Source organism: Phycodurus eques, chromosome 11 (assembly GCF_024500275.1).
Source record: "Phycodurus eques isolate BA_2022a chromosome 11, UOR_Pequ_1.1, whole genome shotgun sequence".
NCBI classification, from domain to species: domain Eukaryota; kingdom Metazoa; phylum Chordata; class Actinopteri; order Syngnathiformes; family Syngnathidae; genus Phycodurus; species Phycodurus eques.
In genome coordinates this window covers 7410163-7425797 of record NC_084535.1, presented here as the reverse complement: position 1 = coordinate 7425797, position 15635 = coordinate 7410163, and the positions used below count along the sequence as shown (strand labels likewise).

Here is a 15635-nt window from a genome sequence, read left to right as displayed (position 1 = left end):
TATTCAACTACAAATCAAAAAGAAAGTCAATTTGGCCTAAAGGCACACTCATTGGGAAATATGCACCGGGCTTTGGGAGGGTTGACACCTTAAGTATAGTTTGTATTAGCAACGATAAATGCTACCTTGCTCAATAGAAGTTATGGAAATGACTCGAAATGACTCAAAAAAAATAAGTCATCCAGTGTTGTATTATGAAAAAGTAAATATTGGATTTAGGAGATGTATTTGACTGCAAATGGGAATAAGTGTCATTTTGGCTTTTAAGTCAATATCAGCTTTTTTTTTTTTTTTTGTACCAGGCCAGAAAGTAGCAGTCATGCAGTGTTGCATTATGAAGTTTCATGTCGTGTCATTTCCCATTTCTTTTAAATATCTGTTCATTGCACAACTGATCACTGAAAGTTGCCCCATCAATGCAAAAAGATAGCATTCCATCCCACTCATTGTATAAATTATAGGCGTTACACGATCTGGATTTTTGGGGCCGATCACCGCAGCAAGTTTTAAAAAACGATAACCGATCTCAAGATGGAGCAATGTGTCTATTTACATGACTTGTTCATTTATAGTATATACTTGTGTACTGTATAACTTGTTAATTTATTGTATATACTTGTGTAATTTATACTGAGTACTGTATCTTCAAATATATTCTCTAGCATTTTAGAAAAAAGTTAAAACATCAATTACCTCTAGGGGGCATTCAAGGATTGGCCACTGACATAAATTTAGGTCAAATTAGCATTACAACATGACAGAAAAAATGGGTGCTAATTTATCCATCCATTTTCTGTACCGCTTTATCCTCACAAGGGTCGTGGGCGTGCAGGAGCCTATCCCAGCTATCTTTGGGCAAGAGGCGGGGTACACCCTGAACTGGTCGCCAGCCAATCGCAGGGCACATATAAACAAACAATCATTAGCGCACACATTCACACCTAGGGCAATTTATAGTTTCCAATCAACCTACCCTGCATGTTTTTGGGATGTGGGAGGAAACCGGAATGCCCGGAGAAAACCCACGCACGACACAGGGAGAACATGCAAACTCCACACAGGCGGGGCCGGGATTTGAACCCCGGTCCCCAGAACTATGAGGCAGATGTGGAAACCAGTCTCCAACATGCCGCGGGTGCTAACTTACTGTAATTAAATGACTTTAACAAATACTGTTAATGACATGCTTACTCTAACTTTCTCACTGTCCCGGCTATATGGTCGGATGTTGTCCAGAGTTTGCGTCCGTTTGGCTTTTCCTTTATTATTTTTTTTCACGCTGCGTTGCTTGAACGCGGCTTGCTCCTCCTTGTGTACATTCTTCAGGTGCCCGATCAAATTTGTGTTGAAGCATTTAGACGACGTTCCCCACAATGTACTTCAGTTGTGCACGGACTGAAAATAACTTAGGTGTTGTTTGTCTGAGACACAGCAAAATAGTCCCACACCGACGACGTGTTTTTTCACCGACAAGACTGGAAAAACTTTATTGGCCGTCATATAGTTACAGTACTGCACCACAAGACAAGTGACAAGGCTAAAACTAAACTAGCTTTTGGATTCATACGTGACAGCGACGCGGAGTTTAATGTCTTGTGCGCAGCCGATCGATGACGTCATTGATCGGATCGGTGAATTATGACATGAAAGTCGATCAGCCGATCAGCATAAAATGCTAATTATCGGCTGATACCGACCACACCGATCAGATCAGCGTAAAGTCTCATAAATTAATAATAGACGAGTCATTTAGTTTAAAAAATGTATTTTACGCACATATAGATACAAAAAAAGTGCAAAACACTGTTGCCTCCATCACCGTACTCGTTTGAATATCAGTGCAGTCACGCTGTTTCCCTTCTTGCCTCCAAACTGGAAAGTGGGTGTCGGCAAATCCTGAACGAATTCAAACCCTGTGACACATCAAAGAGGGAAAAAATGTAATTTGTCACACATCAACAAGCATAGAGGCGTCAAACAAGAACTTTTTTTTTTAAACATCCTGGGACCTTCAGCATCAAATGTGACAGAAAACTTGCAGGCACTCTTGTGCGACTACAAAGATATATATAAAAAAAAAGTGACAGCCAACTGGCCACTTGCCAAAATACAAACTTCAGACAGTTGTCGCCCGAAGCTTAACCGTCACACTCAAGGAGCTGTGTGTGGAATGAGGGGGTCAGACAACAAAAAGGGCCTGAATGTAAATATTTACGCTTCAATGCACTCAGCCATAAGTTTCAATGCCAAACGTGAAATGAACCTACTTTTGCGCGTAAAGCGTTATACAGTGTGTGTGTTTTGCTTTCACAAAGAACCCAGAAAAACTGAAATGCTTGGTCGGAGACGACCGCAACATATTCCATTGGATGTATGCATGCCATGGATTAAAGCACAATTTGTGGAGTTGCTCTACCTAGTGGAGATGTTGGTGGATTACAGATCGATTGTCATAACATGACATTTGTAGTGGTTAGTGTGTCTCCCTCACAGTCAAGAGGTTATGGGTTCGAATCCCATTCGGTCCTTCCTGTGTGGAGTTTGCAAACCTGCATTAGTGGACTATTACTATTTAATGGCAGCAAACTGTCAATAACATGAGATTTAACTGACAGTTTAGAAATTGTACCTCGTAATGATGGACCTCTAAAGTTTCTCCTAGGCAATAATTAGTCATACTGCATTTGCTTTTGAGTAAATATACTATTATTTGCAATAATAAGTCTTGATCAATGTGTGAGTTAATATTGTACATGTAAAAGATACACACACCTTTGTTGATATTTGAATAATATAATTTTTTTGGAGGTTGTATAAATATTGCAATGAGGAAAGTGACTAGCCACTAATGCATTGAGCATATGAGCCCTCCTATTGACTGGCGACCAGTCCCAAAGTCAGCTGGAATAGGCGACAAGAGACAGACTAGGTGGTATAGTATTAGGTTAGTATGGTATTTCAGCTTCACCTTCATTGAATCTCTCAAGCAGCTGTTCTTTAGTCCAGTTACAGGAGGTAATAAAGAAGAGGCCTTGATCCTTGAGGGAGCCTTTTAAAGCTTCCACGTAAAGTCTTTTCACCTCACTGGTATTGTCAGGATTCAGGCTGATGGCGTCAAACGTCCCTTTGTCGACGCACACGTCGTAACCCTCGAGCCCCCCTCGACAGAAGTCCTCCTCCTTTAAAAAAATAAATAAATAAACAAAACAAAAAAAGCAATAAAGGTTAACACACGGATTGGATGACAAAAATGTATACCCTGAGTTTAATATGAGTGTGAAAAAGTAAAATTGGGTAGAAGCACCATAGGAGTAGAGCTTGATATCGTGAAGTGGATTAGGGCCACACTGGAGGGGAAAAAAAAAAAAAAAAAAAAAAGAATAAAATAAAAATAAAAATACAAAACGGTAATTTTAAAAGAATGATAGAGAATAAAGAACAGATGGGGGGGGGAATAAATCTTCATTTTACAAGAATAAAGTTATAATATTTGGAGAGAAAAGTCATGATTTTACAAGCTTAAAGTTGCATACATATAAATGAATAAAATATAAATGTGAAAAATATCAAGGATAAAGTCATTACCTTGGGAGACTAAAGTTGTAATATTAAAAGAAAAAGGTCAATTTTGCGAGGAAAAAGATGTAACTTCGTTGTAATAATACAAGAAATTATTATAAAGTTAACAAGAGCAATAATAATAACGGCTGTAATTTAATGAGAATAAAATCGTACTTTACAAAAGTCATCATTTAACAATACAGTGGTAATTTTACAAGACTGAATCAATAATAGCAGGGGGAAAAAAAAAACAAAAAAAATAATAATAAAATGTCTTTTCTACCTTGAAGGTACTCAAAGCGCTTTAACAGTTTCGCCTCAGTCACCGACTGCTCTCTCGCTCTCTCTCGCTCTGCCCCCCCCCCCCAACCCTCTCCAGTTTACGTCAATATTGACTTCAATGACAGTCTATCTGTCCAAGGAAAGCACACACAGTCACAAGTGTGCCATGTACTGAACATATATGCAAGGCTGTTATATATACAGTATATACACACAAGACATGCCCTATGGGACCGCCACTACGGCGCAGATGTGCTTTCATTGCTTTGAGGTTTGGAGGTGGTTGAATGTGAATGGTGGGCAAACCACCATCACTTTCAGGGCCATCTTCAAGTGGGCCAATGTGTAAACACAGCAAGAGTTTTCCTCAAACCAAACCCAGGACCAGGCATAGATCCACTGTGGAAACTGGGACGGACCATACGTGTTTCATATCCATCCGTTTTCTCTTGCGCTTGTCCCCATCCCTGCTGACTTTGGGGCAAAAGTGGGGTACACCCTGGACTGGTTCCCAGCCAATCGCAGGGAACCTAGAGACAAACAACCCTTCATACTCAAATTCACACCTGTGGACAATTTAGAGTCTTCAATGATCCTAACATGCATGTTTCTGGAAACGAAGCAACAGCTAGTAATGTATAAGGGGGAAGAAAATGTATAGAACCCACCTTAACGTTGACATGTGTCAAGCCCTCTGCCTGAAGAACACATTTTGCCAATTCCACAGAAGCTGGGGAATAATCTATTCCTGTTAAATTCTTGTATCCATGTTTAGCCTTTTGACAAAAAAACAAAACATTTACTTACTAAATTCTCATTCCACAATGAATATTCTTTTAATAATGTGCTGTACCAGAAATGACATTGCTCAGTTTTGATTGCTACTCTCAGACAGAATTGTTCAATTTGTATTCATGTTTAAATATATATTCAATTGTTTTTCTCCATTACCAGTTCAACTAAAAAGGCTCCATTTCCTGTGCCAATGTCCAGAATGGCAGCCTTTTCTGGAATAGTAGCGTTGTCCATCCACCTTAGCACACGGCTCATACTTTCCTTACCAAACCTTATAGGACGAAAAAAAAAACCCAGACTCATTAACCGCAATAATAATAATAATGAGAAGGAAGCCATTATTCTCTGAGAATACATTTATATAATCACAAGAGAGAGGTATAATCTGAGGGGGGAAAAGTGGTAATTTTCCAAGAATAAAACATTTCACAATAAATTTAGTAATAGTCTAAGAATACATTCTTCAATTTTACCCATTCCAATATTAGGACAGAATGGTCATAATTTTACAAAAATAGATTACAAGAAAAAAGTTGAAATTTTAAGATGAACAAAAATTCATTTCAATGTATTGTTACAAGAATTCATACATTTTTTTAGTCAATATATTGTAGGTGTAATTTTACAAGTAATGATTTAAAAACACTATAGGTGAACATAATTTTAAAACAACAACACAGTGGTACCTCGATTTTCAAGTAATCCGAATTACAATATTCTTGACATACAAGATGTAAGTGTTGGGAAAGTTCATTTTATAAGCGAACTAGTTCAAAGTTCAGTTCATAATTCTAAACTTTGTGCTCAGCTCACCATTCCAAAAATGAGCTAGTTCATAGTTCCTTTTTGTTTTTTCTCAAAATGTTGCTGACGGGCCCCACCCATTCAGTCCACACTAGTAACCAGCTGCAGCTTTCACCCTACAATCTCAAAAACATGGGGGGGAATGTCTTTTTTTAAATGAGGAATTAAAACAAAAACAGGACTTTTATCCTTAATGTGCAAACAAAAACATGCAACACAGTATGACAGGAACGATGGTGAAAGCACATTGACAACTTTGCATTCTTCGCACCTCTGACTGACTATATTAACAAAATATTTCTTTCTGTGGTCATAGAAGGAACTAAACTAATAAGTCAGGGCACCACTGCAATAGGATGAATGTATATATGTAATAATAGCAATACATATATTCATAATATAAATAAATAGTAATTTTAAAACATTAATAATAATACAGTAAATGAAATTTGAATACAGGTATAAAGGTATGTATGTACATACATATAAATAAAAACGGGTACCATATCTCACCCACGTCCCCAATGTCTTTGAATGTTTCCAGGTCTTTTTGATATGTATCTTCCCAACTGCAAAAAAAAAAAAAAAAAAACGTTTTTGACAATATTATCAATAACATATTTAATTATGTCAACATTTAGCAGTCACAAAATCAATTTAAAATCTTAATCTTCTTGGTCTTAAATCTTGTAAACACCTCTAAATAAACATCGGGCCCCGTTCTGATAATAACACGCTAATTTAATAAAACATAGTATAATTTCACAGTTTCTGCTTAAATGTAGCTTCGCTGTTGCTACCAGTGGCTGCAGAGGCGAGAAATAATAAAACGCAACCAAATGATATAACTTTTTATCACGTCACGATATGGTCAAATGGCTTACTATTCCTTGGTTCCTAACTGCGAAGTTTCAAAGTCATTATTCGAGTCTCTGTCCTCTTCTGAATCGGAACCATGCTTACTTCTTGCGGCAGCTTCCATGTTGGAAAAGAGAGAAAGAAGACTACATCTCCCGCGAGGCATTGCGGCCCCTTGAAGCGCCTTCTCAACCGCAGGGGGCAGTGGGATTGATAGGGATGTTTCCATCATGGCGGCATCCATTTCAGGTTATACTTTTAGTTCCGTGTGTTACCACAGCGCCAATAGCAACTCGGATCATGTGAGTATGCCGCGACGGGCAGTACTGCCCCACCGGCGTCGTTCATCGGTGCCATTAGTTTGGGTTGTTTGCCCACTGTCATGAGCCTCTTGCTGGGCTAGCTGGTTTTGGTGTCGTCTATGTAGCGACGGATGTGGTCGTTATAGCTTGTATAGTAGTACGCGTAAATGTGAATTTAGTCTTGTTACGGCTACACTCTGAATGAAATGACAAATAGTCATTCTAAATCACGGTTGCTCATTGGTGTTATTGTACAATTCGGAAGTGCTGGGGGTGTGGGGTGTTTTAAATTCCAGGAATTACTCAGCTGTTAGCTCCTTTGGTGGCTAGCAAGTGTTGTATCTTAGTTTCTAGTTTCTGTTTTAAAAGCGTAATCTGCCAGTGGAAATGTGCATTAATAAATGAGATTAAAGATTAACCTATTTTAATTCACCTCGTTTCCACCACGAATGACAGGTGAGTTTGTCAGTCAACTTGACTTCCGTGAGACGGTTGCTTAATTATTTTAACAGTGTGGTAGATCTTCGACACGAACTCTCTATATTTGTATGCATGTATTCATGTTGATGAATTCATGTAATAGTTGTCGTTACTAGGGCAGCACAGTGCTTAAGTGGTTAGCACGTTTGCTTCACAGTTAGGATGTCGCAGGTTCAAGATACAGTGATTGAATTCTCCGTTTATCTGGTCCACATACACCAGCGATATGTGAAAATGCGCGAAATAGAGAGACGATTTAAAAAAAAAAAATCTTCCACACTTCTTAAACACATTTTAAAGGTATTAAAACACACCTTTTAAACTGTTCTTAAACGCCTGTTTTCATTCTTGCTCAATGTCAAGAAATGGGAGAACATCATATAACATAACTTTAAGGACATGTCTGAATTAGTTTACACACACACACACACACACACATATATATATATATATATATATATATATATATATATATATATATATATATATATAAAATGTGAAATGACATAGACAGGCAAATAAGAAATAGTTAAGGTAATTATAAACCATCAAACAACGGCTACTTTAACACACATGACTTAGCAACACATACAATTGGAGCATACAAAATTACTGCCAGGTATATATTCTCTCTGCTCTGTGGGAACAATGACAATTACTGGAGCTTAGTAGGGGATCTTCTCTTCCCATTGTTCTCCATAATTTCACTGCATCTCTTCCGGTAGACATCAGTGCAGCATGGCATGTTGCGACACGGTGTGGTAATACACTAAAGGGCACCGCTAAAGAGGACAAGTGCTGGATAAATATATTAACTGGCTTTAATTTGTGTAGAATGACTATAGGAAAATAAATTATTAGTCACAAGCTAATATACATGCCACCAACTCCAAAGATTGATGATAACTTCTTCAATGTTGTCTGTCTGCATTCTGTCTACTCTTTGTCAACAGAGTGTGACTAATGCTGCAGCACACCTTTCTTTCAAAGGGGAAATGTGTGCTTTACATTTTGGATGGTTCTAAGTTAAATATAGGCATCAGATTCTGCGTGGATGTTTAATTCTCTCTGATAAATGTGTCCTGAATTCATTCAAATGGCTAAAAATTCCAGAAACGAATCGCTCCTTGTACAATGGCGCCATTCAGAGGATACCATCAAATCCTTACACTGGAAATGTTTTGACCCGAGAGTATTCAGCATTCTTGCAATTGCTGTGTACTTTGTGCAGGAGGGCTTCCTATTAGGAGAAGTAAGGCAAGAGGAGACCATCAGCATCAGTGACACGCAGATCAGCAGCGCGGAGCTCATCCAAGTCGTAGGTAAGGACTATGTCTGTCTGTCTGCTTCGTATCAACTCTTCCCACCTACTCACCCATCTACCCACCCTACCCACCCATCCACTTATCTATCTTTCCATCTGTTCTAGGCAGAATATAACGGAAAACGCATGTCTCTTTTCCCAACAGAAATCCATAACCATGACCCCTGTGCACGGTTGTTTAGGTAAGGTTTGTAAGATTTTGTTTTCTCTCTGCACTTGATTATTAATATGTATAGTATGGCTCGGACCTTCATTATGCACATGCAGGTCATCTCAGTTCAAAAAGTGAAACTCGTACTAATGTAGCTTTGTTAAACACACATACATTTCAGGAGGCCAAATCCTACCTAATTGCTAATTTTAAAATAATTCTGATTGTTTTTGTTGTTGTTGTAAGATTCTAATGGCACATGCTTGCATAATAACACATGCCTTCGCCGTACCACCCGAAGGCATAGTACAGACGAAAAAGTTAATTTCATATCATAATAGATTGGTGATTCTCGGTGCGGTATGAGTACCACTAGTGGTACACAGGCTCCCTCTAGTGCTACACAAAAGAATCACTGAATTAAATAAAAATCAAATTTACCACATTTAAAACATGCAATACCATCAAACATATTAGAATGACGCTTGTAGCTATGCCTACACCCCCTCAAACGTTTTTCTAATCCACTACAGTACATATTAATATACAGTTCAGTTGGATTTAACTTACAGTAAAATACATTTGTATTTAATCTTTAAGAACTGTTTGTTTTTAAACACTTATTTAGTTAGAATTGTTACATTTTTATTTAATGTTTATGTGCAATTAATTTGAATTGAATCATTATTCAAGTACATTTGTATTTTTTTTATATTCAATATCATCAGTGTTAATGTTAAAACTTGAAAATGTTACAGTTACAATAATATTAAATGTACTTTTTGGGAATAAAACCTGCCTTGTTTTTGCCTCCTACGATACAATATTTTAATGTTGGTCATTTTGGTGGTACTTGGAGAGCTACATATTTTTTGCAGTGGTACTAGGTGTAAAAAGTTTTAGAATCACTGTAATAGATTCTTAATCAATTATGTGTGTTTGTTATGACAATGTCTGATAATAATGTGCCATGTTAAAAAATGCTGATGTTGAATAAAACAGAAAATATCATTTGCGCTTTTAATCTCCAGATTTCTTGAGATTTAATTACAATAATAAATACATTCCGTTTTTAATGAAATTGATACATCAGTTAGTGACTCTGTACCCATTTTAGGGCAGCAGGTGGCTCCATCTTGCAAGGTTGCGTAGCAGCACCAAGCAAGCAAAGATGAGTGTGGCATCTAAATGTTTTTTCCCCTCTCACCAGCTTTTATGACTACGCTGGCAAAGTCAACGAAGAACATCTGAACAGCATTCTAAAAGATAGGCGAAAAGTGAGTGAATGACGTCATGTTTGTTTCCTCCACTTACTCATGCCAACTGTCAACTGAATGGATGCAGTTGTTTATTACATATCAAGCACTTATCGAATTGGACAAAATGCTTTTTATTTCACTCATTCCTCACCCAGCACGTGATTGGTTGGTACCGGTTTCGGCGGAACACGCAGCAGCAGATGTCTTTTAGGGAGCAGGTCGTCCACAAGCAGCTAACGCAGCTGCTCGGCGTGCCCGACCTCGTCTTCCTCCTGTTCAGCTTCATCTCCACGGCCAACAGCTCCACGCACGCGCTGGAGTACGTGCTCTTCCGACCCAACCGCAGGTATTATTGGACCGGTTCGATGAGCGACCCTTATTGTTATGCCTCTGTTTTATTGATGATTAACTTAAATACAAAAGACATTTGTTTCAAATAAAGTTTACCCAGAAGAAATAATGAGCCCTGCAAATGTACAGTGCAGGGTGTACCCCGCTTCTAACCTTAAATCAGCTTGGATAGGTTCCATCCTTTGTTTTAAACACCAGTTTGCGGTAATATCGCAGTACTATTGTTTAGTGTAGGGATGCAATGCTCAATTACTCGCTTATAGTCTCTATTCGTGGCAGGGCTTGGTCCCTATAGCCCACAAATATCTTATTTTGGCTTCACACAAACAGCATTTCTGAGAGTCCATCCATCCATTTTCTGTACCGCTTTATCCTCACAAGGGTCGCGGGCGTGCTGGAGCCTATCTCAGCTATCTTCGGGCGAGAGGCACGGTACACCCCAAACTGGTCGCCAGCCAATCCATTTCTGAGAGTCCTCCGTAAAAAATATTATAGTGTGGTATTTCATGAGTCGGGTTCTGGGGGTGCTAAGCGGTCATATGCACTCAGGAGGTACAACCAGAGGATCACCCTCACCATCCCCAACCTCGGCAACACCAGCCAGCAGGAGTACAAAGTCTCTTCTGTGCCCAACACCTCGCTCAACTACGCCAAGGTCATCAAAGAACACGGGTAATGTTTGCATTCCAAACATCAATCGGCACCACTTCCAGGGTGACTGTTAGGTGTTGAACAAGTGTCCTCTGATGTGTGTTTGTGTGTGCAAGCACCTGTTTCCACCTGAGCACATACCAATGCAAGACTTATACACATTTACACTGAGCCTCGGTCTCCTCTCTGGTAAAGTTCCATAACACCAGCGTGACAAATTGTGTCGTGTGAGTTGCTATACCAGAGGACGCATGCACACATTTCAACAAATCAATTGGGCGCAGTTAATACCTCTCCTGCCGGCTGTGCAGTTTATAAGGGAGGGCGAGGCACAGTACTCCCTCTGTGAACTGACCGTGACTAATGGCCAGTGGAATTTGTTACACTTCGACTGCAGCCAAAATGTAACTAAAGTACTGTTCAGTTCAAATACACTAGGTGACTACTGTATCCGCTCAAATACACTAGGTGACTACTGTATCCGCTTTCATGATATGAATGTCAATTGCGATCCACTTCACTGCAGGGCCGAATTCTTCGACAAAGATGGTGTAATGAAAGATATCCGAACCATATTTCAAGTGTACAGTGCACTGCAAGATAAAGTGCAGGTAAGCAGACTCCCGGAGCAAATAAAATTAGCTGTTTATTATATTTTTTCATTTGATTTCTCCTCCTGTCATCTAATTTTCAGGCAGTGTGTGGGGAGGTCGAACAAAGTGAACGCGTGAAGGAGAAAATTCAAGATGATCTGAGCCAGCTGAAAGAACAAATTTCTCTCAGGAAACGCAAGACGGCGGAAGAGGAGAAGAGTAAGTGTCTATAGTCATTTATTTGAGAAATATGTATTATATAACTGCAGCATGGTGATGTTGTGGTTATCACTTCTGCCTTACAACCTAGAGGTCCCTGGTTCGAATCTAAACTCGGGCCTTCATCCATTCATCACGCTCATTTACAGGAAATTATCTCCTCCTGGCTCTTATCTGGAAGATGTACGTCAGGCTGGTGAGCTGGTATCTGTGTGTCGTAGTGGTGCGTTTTTACAAGTACCTTACTGATGTACAGTATAGTAAAACAAGTAATTTTTGGACCACTTGAGTGAATTTGGATAATTTCTTGCGGCACACCTGATGCTCTATTATGTGCCGTGGCACACTGGTTGCGAATCACTGCACTTTCTCGCTCAAACATGAACATATTTCTGTGCCGACATCAGCATTTTGCATGCTTTTAAGAGTTGTATCTCTGTGGTCAACAGGGCTCCGTGAAGCCCAGAATCCAGATTCCACGCCAGAGAATACCGCAGAACCTTCCGAGTCGGCCCTCCTCTCCAGGATATCTTTCCATACGCCCTCTGCGCCCGAGCGGCCCAGCATCTCACCCAACCCTCCCTCTTACACCGACCTCCTGTCCCACGGCGACTCTCTGCTCCCGTCCTCTTCGCCTTCTCCCACCAGTGCCGCTTTACTTCCCCGCCCTCAAGCCGTGGGATCGCCAGGACACCCCACGCCGGGTCCGCTGCCCATGGGCCTCGGCATGGGTCTGGCCTCCAATCCCGTCAGCGCGCCCAGCTCGCCGTACCTCGGCAACGGCGACGGATCGAGCTCGGACTCGTTAGACAGGCAAGCTGCGGGGCAGGAGTTTGACGACGAGGACGAAGATGAGGACAGTAGCGAGTATGAGAACCTGGTGAGCGAAGCCCCTCACCTGCCCGTGACCCCCGGCAGCCTTTTAGCTCGAAGTCAGCCGTCCGGCCTTGGCCCCGACGGGGACGCTCGTGGCTCGCAGACCACATAGAAACACGGCGCCGGGTGTGCGCGGGACACTGACTCACCTTCTCAAGCAATCATAAAAAGTGCCAGTCCTGAAGTGAATGGCATGTGCAGCTGGCATCCCGCTATAATGTATTTTTTGTTTTTATTGTCTTATCTCCATTTTAAGGGGAAACCTCGTCAGCTCACTGGAAGGGGGGTCTTTATGTTCTGTTTCTTTTTTGAATGGGCGCTGTCTGAGTACTTGATTTTGGACGTGTCTGGTGTTTAGGGTTATACACGCAATGAGGATGTAACCACTGCCAACCAGCATGTTCAAAAAAGGGGCAGGTCCTGCTTCTTCTCTTTTTTTCCACATTTCACTAACTCTGGCACCCTCTCTTGCATCAATTTTGCACTATTTATTGCCTTCTTTTTAACAACAACCTCTCAAAGAAAACAAAAGGGAGATGATTAATCAGCCTTCAAACATTTTTTTAAGACTAGAATTGCTTTTACAAGCACAATTGTAACATTTGATTTGGGATTTGTACTGTAATGTTTGTTAGCAATCCAGTACTAAAATAATCATATAGTAAGTAAATAACAAATAGATCAGCCACATATGGGTGCTTTATATATAAATATATTTTCTTTTGGTGAGAGATGGATTAGACACGAATGTCAACAGAAAACACTGAAATTGTATAGCGCTTCGCTGCACTTAAAATGTATGATTTTCTTTGTGCTATACCAATGAGGTCCTGTCTTGCCACTTGCATAGTTCTGTCTGACCACTGTTCAGCTTTTGTACATTGTACAGAGCTTCACAGAGCACACACACACACACACACACAATGTACTGTAGCTTTACTAACTGGATGCTTCAGAGGTTCCCTTCTACTGCTGCAACACAGAGAACTCCCACTAAACTTCATTTAAAAAAACAAACAAAAAAAACTATCAACAACCTGGCTTCCATCTTCACTTTACTCTTCTCCTTGTTTCTCTTAATGACCATGGAGTTACATTCACTTGAAGCTCACTTCTCGCTCACTTGTTCTCGATCAAAAGTCATTAATGGAAGGCTCTTTAACCCTTGTGTGTGAGAGTTTTAACAATGGTGACAATCATGTTGCTTTCCATTTATGGCGCAGCAAAACTTAATGTCTGACTTCCAGCTTTGGTGTTGTTCTAACCTTCTTGGCTGACAATAACAACCGAAGAACTGCCCCTTCTCCCTTAGGAGTCGCTAAGTACAAGCACAGTACTGTCGCAACAGAGACTCTGCTGTCTTTGTTGTTAGAAACTGGAATCCTAACCACAAAGCCATATGGAACCTGTTCGGTGATTGCGAGAGACCTGAAATAACAGTCACTCGCATATGTTTAGGGCAATAAAGAACCTGCAGGGTGTTCAGTGCGGTCACCAGCAGGTTGTACTCGATTTGGAACTCAAGTATTTTGCCTGGAGAACCAGGGCATCACTTGCATCACTGATCAGGAGCTGGCACTGTTTAAATGTGACTTCATAATCGAAAGCTTGTCATGTACAAAAATGTGACATTTGTTGTACTCTTTTCCCTGGACACCTGGAGCATATGATGACAAACTAAATTAAATATTGAATGCACAGTGGAGTGGGGCGGGGGTAACATTTAGCTGACTTTAGTGCAAGAGTTAGACAATTGTGCTCGTAACCCTTCAGGTGATTGCTCTTTCCCCTTTTTAAGGCGAGTTAGACACAGTGGAACCTCTTAGTTAATACCTTTGGGATGCTGATGGACTTTCGAGTTACGATTTCAACACTATTTCCCTCATCCATCCATTTTCGATAGCATTTGTCCTCATTAGGGTCACGGGTGAGCTGGAGGCTGTCCCAGCTGAATTTGGGTAAGGGGCAAGGTACACCCTGGAATGGATGACAACCAATTATTTTCCCTAATGTCAAATTGTTAACATGCAAGTTAACCGCTGCAATAAAACTTAAGTAAGACTGCTCACCGTTTAAAGAATGGGACCAGGAAGGCCTAATAGCATGATTGCCTAAGTAATTTTTTTATGTTTTCGGGAAACAAATTCAACAAACAATTGAGTCCAGTTGCCTTGATTCAACCTTTCAGAATTATCATGACCTGGATGACTAAGAATCGACATGCACATAAAGAAAAACAACAATTTTTAACAAGCACATTGGTATATTTTGTTGAGATTTTGACTGAAAGTTAAAAATGATTTAAGCAAATTTTGCTCAGGGGCGTCGCTACTGGACTGAGTCGGCAAGCCCAATGGCGACCCCTCTCATGTGTTTCTGTCTCAAGTTTTTGTTTTGTTCCTAAAAGGCCACAAGTCACCAAGGAATAATGTGAACAATTCCATCCGCAGCAACCCCGTTGACGATAGGTTTTCAAGGGGGGGAAACTTACAGTCCCCTCCCTTGCCCCCCGTCGACTGGTTTTTGAGGGGTATCAACAAAACCTTAGCCACCCCACAGAATATTTACTGATTTTGCTGTAGGAAAAATGAAATTGTACCACAGTTTGGACTATTCCACCATGTAGGTTCTACTGTATGAACTTGTTTATCCTTGCATAACCTCAACTTGATGATTAAAAAAAAAATAGCAGGGCTCAGGTTTATTTTTTTGTTTTGTTTTTTAAGATGAAACACTATACAAATAGACACTCATGTACTCTTAATTGTATGGGGTAATAATCCCTGTACCCTTCTTATCTTGAATGGGAGTGTCACCTCCCCTCCTGATGCACAATGCAGAGGTACTTTTTGGGCTTTTATCTGAATTTGTGCACTTGAAAGAAGACAAAAGGCATCTTTGAATGAGCACTGTTTGTGTCTTACATTAGGGGGTTAATAAAGAGAGACATGTACGTATATGGATGGGATGGTGTGTTTTTTCTCTTAATGCGTCAAAATTGTGGAGATTATATTATTTTGCACCATAAAAATCCCGGGACGGCACGGTGGTGAGTGATTTGCTCACTCTTTTGATTTTGATTTCTTAGGTTTGGGGTTTGAATTTCGGCTGCGGCCTTCCTGTGTGGAG

General features: G+C 40.2%; 2 protein-coding genes across 8 annotated transcripts; one reads left to right on the top strand and one right to left on the bottom strand.

The window, feature by feature from the left end:
* Positions 1 to 1748: 1748 nt before the first annotated feature.
* eef1akmt2 (EEF1A lysine methyltransferase 2) lies at positions 1749 to 6544 on the bottom strand. 6 transcript variants are annotated; one of them, XM_061690470.1, is made up of 7 exons: positions 6406 to 6427; positions 5946 to 6011; positions 5452 to 5565; positions 4795 to 4909; positions 4512 to 4619; positions 2969 to 3179; positions 1749 to 1913 (listed from the first exon to the last, which is right to left on the bottom strand). In XM_061690470.1, exons 4-7 carry the CDS (start codon positions 4891 to 4893, stop codon positions 1816 to 1818), a joined length of 516 nt encoding a protein of 171 aa, XP_061546454.1. In that variant the 5' UTR covers positions 4894 to 4909; positions 5452 to 5565; positions 5946 to 6011; positions 6406 to 6427; the 3' UTR covers positions 1749 to 1815. The 6 variants fall into 6 exon arrangements, with proteins under 6 accessions (XP_061546454.1, XP_061546452.1, XP_061546453.1 ...); XM_061690468.1 differs by lacking the exon at positions 5452 to 5565 and having other exon boundaries at positions 6327 to 6544; XM_061690469.1 differs by lacking the exon at positions 5452 to 5565 and having other exon boundaries at positions 6406 to 6418.
* Positions 6508 to 15463, top strand: abraxas2 (abraxas 2, BRISC complex subunit). 2 transcript variants are annotated; one of them, XM_061690466.1, is made up of 9 exons: positions 6508 to 6602; positions 8314 to 8404; positions 8552 to 8588; positions 9768 to 9834; positions 9972 to 10162; positions 10717 to 10839; positions 11345 to 11429; positions 11513 to 11630; positions 12080 to 15463. In XM_061690466.1, the coding sequence occupies exons 1-9, from the start codon at positions 6531 to 6533 to the stop codon at positions 12616 to 12618; spliced, it is 1323 nt and encodes a 440-aa protein (XP_061546450.1). In that variant the 5' UTR covers positions 6508 to 6530; the 3' UTR covers positions 12619 to 15463. The 2 variants fall into 2 exon arrangements, with proteins under 2 accessions (XP_061546450.1, XP_061546451.1); XM_061690467.1 differs by lacking the exon at positions 6508 to 6602 and adding an exon at positions 6609 to 7058 and having other exon boundaries at positions 8512 to 8588.
* Positions 15464 to 15635: the final 172 nt, after the last annotated feature.